We start from the raw sequence: 7,031 nt of genomic DNA on the forward strand, positions 1-7,031 counted from the left end.
TGTGTGACAAATAACAATGACATTCAAATCTAAATAGTCTCAAGCAATGATAATATACAAATAATTGCAAATAAAACAACAGTAAGAAGAAGATAAATAACAAAAACACAAGAAAAGAAAAGTGTTTATCCGATTTGATAAAAAAAAAATCCATTTTAAAAAAAATATTATAAATATTACAAATAAATTATAAGAAAAATACAAATCTAAATTCATAACAACATCACCTATTTTCTATCTGATTTGTGATTCAATCTATCTTCCTCGTAATACATGAATCAAATCCAATCTCAATGTTTTCAGAAGTATTTTTCAATCTTTACATAACATCCAAAAATTATCAAACTCTTAGAAAAATGAACCCTTAGAAGATATCTCTTCGTCTATATAATCCTCTCTCTAGAAATCACCTATAACTCAAAAAAATAATGTCAAAAAACCTTAAATATGACACAACCCTCGAGACGAAACGCTTAGCGCTTCTCTAAAACACCTCTCTTCTCCAAAATGCCCCGTGTTTGAGGCAGAAACAAGTCCTTCAAAAATGCTACCCTAAAACGCCTCAAGTGTCCCATAGAACACCTAGCGCTCGAGACCAGAACAAAATTGGACGAAAATATTGATTTTCAGAGTTTTCTTGAGACACACTTCACAATTCTCCACTTTCACTAAAAAAAATCAATGGTGGTGTAAATTTATCCATCAACCACTTTGCTGCTCTTTTCAAACTTGAATCACTCTTCAAAAAACTTAATCAAGTTCAAGCAAAAGTTGAACCTTGATTTACATCCACCATATTATCTTCTGAAATCACCTTCTCAACCATAATCTCCTTCAACTGGATCATAACTCTTATAAAGTAAAAACATACGTCTATGTGCTTTGTCCTCTCGTGATTCACTTGGTGATTAAGTAAGTGAATGACACTTTCACTATCACAATGTATCCTCACACATTCTTGAGTGATCTCTAATTCCCTAATCGTGCCTCTTAATCATATGGCTTGCTGGACCTTTTCAATTTGGGAATAAACTCATAATCAAATGATTAAAATTAGGGTTAAGCTCAATAAAGAGAATGAGATATTAGAGAAAAACATTGTTGATCATAATGATTATATCAAATTCTAAAAAAAAACAACAATAACACTCTGGTGAAGAAATTGCTAGTATTAGAATTGAAACCTTAAGATCAAATATATCGTGTAATAATACTTGGCATGATAAGAAGAAATCTAACTTCCCGGTCTTTAAAAGCAAAATCTCTAATAATAGCTTGGTCATCTTGAACAATTTTTTCTATGCTAAACTGAAAGGGTCAAAAGAGAATAACTCTAGACCTCTTAAAGTGACTAATGCACCAGGGCCTAAAAAGATTTAGGTATCAAAGGTTAAAACTTGATCTGGAAATGCTTTACATCTTTGTAGATGCTCGTTGCAAATTTGATAAAGTTGTGAAAAGCATTTGTATATATAAGTGTACAAGAGAAGTTTGTTTTTTTTTGTAATATTGTTTGATTAAGATTGATGGCATCTATTCAACAATGATTAATGATTGAGCAAGTTGCTTGGTAGCATTGACGATAATGCTCTTCAATCATGAGCTAGATGTTTGTTGGCATTGATGGTAGTGCTCAACAGTCTTGATGATTATGGAGTCTCAAGATATTTGATTATCTCGTCACTCTTTTGATGTTGTTTTAACATGCTCTTGTAGAAATTAATCCATAGATGTGGACTTTTGACGATAGTTTGTCCTTCCCTCATGAGGGGGAGGTTTCTCAAGATATCTTCAGATTTTGAGGTAAGACACTTGGTGGAAATTAAATTGGAAAACTCTGAGGAAATTTTCTAGCAAGTGGTCTTTTCTTGCCTAGTAAATATGGTTTTATTACTAACATATCTTATGGTTCGAGCTGATTTTGAATTTAGAAACATGCAGATCAAGAATTTGAAAAATCTTGGCAAAGAGGTGCATTACTTAATTTTGGGGGGGCCAAGAACTATCAATCAAGCTTAAACTCTTGCCAAGGTCCAATAGGATCAAAAGGGCTTACAACTACCTAAATAATCAATTAGACCGAGGAATAATGGATATTTGAATTGCAAATTCAAATTTCGCTCAGCATAATGGACTAACCATTAGGAATAATCGATTATGGCCTCTGAAACTTTAAGTCACCTGCAACGAAATCACGAGGGAATATAATATTCATTGCTCTGGTCGATTATTAGGGTAGATAATCTATTAAAGGAAAAGTATATATGAAGGTATTTGTCTCCTCTCTTTTTCCCATTTGTCTCTTGCTTTCTTCTACTATTTTTTTCTTTTATTCTCTGTGTTTTTGCAAAAGCTCTTGCAATCTTCATCATCATCATCATGGCTTCAAATAGGATGTGTACTTATGGAAGCTCCTCATCAACAACTTACTTCTTAGAGCCTTTTTCATCTTAAGAGCAAGAAAATCTTTTCAACCGAGACTATGCAAAAAGAGTAATCCTTAAATCCTACCACTTGGAAGAGGAGATATTTAAAGATTGTGAATTCTTAAAGTTTTTTGGCGAAGTCTCACTAAAGAGCTTTGTTTACAATACTCCTGAAGAAAAGTTTCTAAGTTTGGTGAAAATGTTTTACTCTAACCTCAATTATGTTGGAAGGATCCTTACTACTGAGGTGAATAAACATCAAATCAGATTATCGCTTAAAGAGTTTCATGAGTTTTGCCATCTTCCGTGCACTGGCTCAGAGTTCGAAGTTGAAGGTAATAGTTACTCATATATTCCTACTAATATTTCCTTTTTAGTTGATCCTAACTATGGCATTCCTACTCCATTCAAAGTGAGCTCAATACGCCTAGCTATGGCATCCATACTTCATTCAAGGATCCTCGTTTTGTCTTTTATGAATAATGTTGACTTTGTAAAAAAAAGTCTTGACTTAGAGGAATAAAATGACATTATATGTTTTTTCTTAAAGATAAAAATGAATGATAAAAATACCAATCAAATTGGTAACCAAATATGAAAAGGAAAATGGTACTAAAAGTAAAAAATGAGAAATATCCTAAGTCAGTACATATGATGCAAATGTAAATAAGATATTACTACTGTTTAGGAAATAATAGGAATGTTCTTGAATTAACTCAATTGTCGATGAAATAAAGATGTCCGTACTAAATTAGGGTACGATAGTAGTTTATTCATTTTTTAGAGGAGGAAAATGCACTTTTTCTAACATGTTTTGTCGAAGAAGAAATGTGAATGTATAATTTGTTCATCTTTAAGGGGCATGTGATTGCATGAATGCAAGTTCAAATTTGTCCTATCTTACTTATTCACCTTTAAGGAGTATGTAAAATTATGACAACTAGACTACTAGACAAAAAAAAAAGGAAGATACTATAAGATAAGCATTTCTCAGGAGATGGAAATGTAACATACTTTTTCTAAGAGGAGAGATGAGTGTGTATTTTAATACAAGAGAGAAGGGTAGTGTAATATGAGTATCTATCAAGGAAAAAGAATATGATATATTGCATAAGAGTGGAAGGGATTGTATATTTTAACAAAATAGAGGAGGATAGTAGTAGGGGTGGCAAAACGGATTTGCCTCGTTGGTCATGTATGTTTTTCCTGCACTTTTTTGAAGGACGAGTCAAGATTTTAGACCCACACACTCTAATATGTCTACCCCGTCCCTCTCTTTTTTTTTTTGCCGACTTTTGCATATACGGGCATTAACATAAATTCTTATAATTTTTAGACTAAAAAGGTGTAGTGTCTGCCTGCCCACCCTGCCCCATCTTCATTTTTTGTTGGACAGAACAATATTTAAAGTCCGCACCTTATACAATGTTGGCCCCCACTCTATTTTTATGCGAGTTTTTGTGAGACGAGTCTAAACGAGACAGACATATTCATCTGTCACCCTCACTCTTAAAGGATGAAAATATAATTTACTAAAAAATTAATTAAAAAGAAAATCGTATTCACACATTAAAACAATAATTTAATTAATATGCATTGTCGGTATAAGATAGACGTCAGATCTTTAAAAATGTTTGAATTTTATTTTAATAATTTGTAAATTAACACAAATAAATGGTTCTGATAAATTTGAGATGCATAAGCATAACAATTAATTTCTTAAAACAACTTAAAATAACATCATTTTTTTCAAAAATAATTTTTTAGTACTGAAACAGTACACAACCCAAACTAACTAAACCAATGACAGAACACAACTATTAGAAGTTGCTGCATCTCTATCTCTATCTCAAATCTCTGTTTCCAAACCCTAGAAATTATTTTCCAATTCCAAAAACACTCTACCTTTTCGCTGCAATTGATCTCAAGGACTTCAATTATTTTCCTCTGATTTCAATCTGAAATCTGTAGTATCTTCATTCTCTTAGTTTCTGTAAAATTAGGTTTTTTTATTGTGAAATTGGGAATTCAATCTTGAAGATATTAGGGTGAAGTACCATAGTTGAATTGGTGCTGGCAATGCCATTGGGCCATTGGTGTAGTCACTGGTAAAAAAATTCGGGTGGTTGTTGTGATACAGAAAAATCACAATGTCTTGGGCAGGTCCTCCTGAGGATATCTACCTTTCAACTTCACTTGCTAGTTATCTTGACAGTGAGAACTCTCTCTATCTCTCTATGTATTGCTTTGATTTGTGTTTAATTTTTACTGTCAATTAATTGGTTGTGAACTTTACACTAATTGTTGTTGCAGAGAAACTTCTTATATTGCTAAGAGATGGTAGAAAGCTCATGGGGACACTTCGCTCTTTTGATCAATTCGGTAACAACTTCTCAAATTCTGTAAAGGTTTTACATGCTTTTGCTTGAGTTTTTAATAGCTACTATTGATAATATGTAGCTAATGCTGTTCTTGAGGGTGCCTGTGAGAGGGTTATTGTTGGTGATCTATATTGCGACATCCCTCTTGGTCTTTATGTGATCCGTGGAGAGAATGTTGTTCTAATTGGTGAGATGGTATGATTGCGAATGCTAATTATTTCTATTTGAATTAAAATTTAAAAACTATTTATACTTTTTAATCTCGGTTTTACAACCGTCTTTCGTTTTTCAGGACTTGGAGAGGGAGGAACTTCCCCCGCATATGACGCGCGTTCCAACAGAAGAAATTAGGAAGGTAAATACTCAGAGATTTAACTTCTTTATGATTTTCTTTTTTATTTTCTGTCACTTTGTTTTTGCCATCACTTAAAGTAATATAATGTTGTGACTTGCGACATGGAAATACATTGCAAAAGTGCCTATTGTTGTCATACTTTCATTTTTTTCCCCTACTTTTCTTTACAAACGTCTATTACATCTGAAAATGTAAAGCAGTTTTGAACTTCTGAGTTACACAGATCATTAGGGCTTGTGAGTAGTTATTAGAAATTAGAATAGTTATTTAGTATGGTCATGTTTGGGAAGTTAAAGTGTTAGGGCTAGGGAATTAGGTTAAATAGGAGGAGAATGTAGAATAGGGGCATGCGAGTTGTTATCAGTTAAGAATGAGTACTAGCGGTGGAAAGGGGAAAACCCTTTGTGAAAGGCATGGGAGGGACAGAAAATTTGCTCCTTAGGTCCGTGTCTATAATAGGTTTCTTTCTCTAATTCTATAAACACTGCAGAAGTGTTATTTCTTTTGACCCTTCTCTCATTCTTTTACTTGTCTCTCTAAAAACTCAATATGTTTCTGGTTTCCAAATACAATTAGTGTACTTTTGGTTGTGATACCTACCAATCATAATGGTAATTCACCTTGACTTGGGGAGTAAGCATAAATTGTATGATGATGATGAGTGTAGTGTTGTTAAATGGCGGCCATGGCGGACTTTTGGACAATCACCATAGACAATTTGTAAAGGAGTGCCTGCCATGGCACCACCATAGACAGCAATGGCTTGTTTATATGGCGGGTTTTTGGCCTATCATCATACTACTTATGTATTGACTCTTTTAACCAAATTCTAACGAATTAAGTTAGTGCTACATATTAGCAATCCTTGAAGATGTTTTCTTTATGTAGATGGCTGTGGCATTAAAAACTGATTGAGAGAAGCCCCTTCTATGCCCTGCTTTTCTTGGCGGTTATCCATTTTCTTAGATTTTGATTTTGATACTTACTTGGAAGTAACATTAGCAGTAAGGTAGTATTTTGCAATTGCTTATATTGAAATGCTTATCAGTTCTGATTTTTTGGTCAATTCAGAAAACTTGATACATTTAAGAGTTGAATAATTATGTAGACCAGAAGTATTTTGCTATGTGCCTTGATTTTCTGTAATGATTTAGAACCCGTTGCATCCAGACCTAGAAGTTAATTTTATGCAAGTAACAATTTGTTTAAGTATTCTATTTTATTGAATGAATTAGTGATATTGTAGGCACAGAAAGTAGAAAGGGATGCTTCAGATCTGAAAGGGACTATGAGAAAAAGAATGGAATTCCTTGACTTGGACTAGTGATTAACTCTCCACATTCACCCGCTCATCCGCAAATATTATAGCGGCTCTTCTCCAAGTTATTTTATTTTGTTCATCTCTGATATTGTTGATTTTCATGTAGGGATGAAAGCATTGGTGAAATTTCTTATGTAATGTTAGTTTGAGGAATCATCTGTTGCTATTCCTTTGCTTTCTTTTCTTGTCAAAAGGAAGAAAATATGTCAATTATTTATAGCATAATTTCATGTCATAACCGACATTTTGAACATCTGTTGTGGAAATGAAAAGGCTTCTACTTATGCTAAATAGTTATAGTATGTTTTTCTCTCCAGTAGAAACGTATAGTATGCTTTGAAATATGTATTTGCAGTTAGCAAAAAGAAAATGTCTTTGCAGTTATACTATTCAACAAAAGTTCAATACACTTGCAGCAATCACATTTGGAGTAAATATGTCAAAATGATTTATGTATCTGTCAACCACACACAAGCTTCGATCATCTTACGTGCATTTGTGTCGGGAAAAAGTCGCCTCATAGGTTGTGAAATTCAAAGTTTTCCTAT

At 33.1% G+C, this 7,031-nt stretch overlaps 1 protein-coding gene across 1 annotated transcript; it reads left to right on the top strand.

The window, feature by feature from the left end:
• Positions 1-4,249: 4,249 nt before the first annotated feature.
• Positions 4,250-6,808, top strand: LOC131618204 (sm-like protein LSM1B). The gene is made up of 5 exons (XM_058889471.1): positions 4,250-4,640; positions 4,740-4,808; positions 4,887-5,002; positions 5,100-5,162; positions 6,409-6,808. Exons 1-5 carry the CDS (start codon positions 4,577-4,579, stop codon positions 6,484-6,486), a joined length of 390 nt encoding a protein of 129 aa, XP_058745454.1. The 5' UTR covers positions 4,250-4,576; the 3' UTR covers positions 6,487-6,808.
• The last annotated feature ends 223 nt before the right edge of the window (positions 6,809-7,031 follow it).

This window comes from Vicia villosa, linkage group LG7, assembly GCF_029867415.1.
Source record: "Vicia villosa cultivar HV-30 ecotype Madison, WI linkage group LG7, Vvil1.0, whole genome shotgun sequence".
NCBI lineage: Eukaryota > Viridiplantae > Streptophyta > Magnoliopsida > Fabales > Fabaceae > Vicia > Vicia villosa.

What these genes read in the sequence shown, in the direction of transcription:
- LOC131618204 (XM_058889471.1), top strand. Translation starts at nt 4,577, where the DNA reads ATGTCTTGGGCAGGTCCTCCTGAGGATATCTACCTTTCAACTTCACTT. An exon ending in ACTTGCTAGTTATCTTGACA is followed by an intron (nt 4,641 to 4,739) that starts GTGAGAACTCTC and finishes TTGTTGTTGCAG; the next exon opens with AGAAACTTCTTATATTGCTA. An exon ending in TTGTTCTAATTGGTGAGATG is followed by an intron (nt 5,003 to 5,099) that starts GTATGATTGCGA and finishes TTCGTTTTTCAG; the next exon opens with GACTTGGAGAGGGAGGAACT.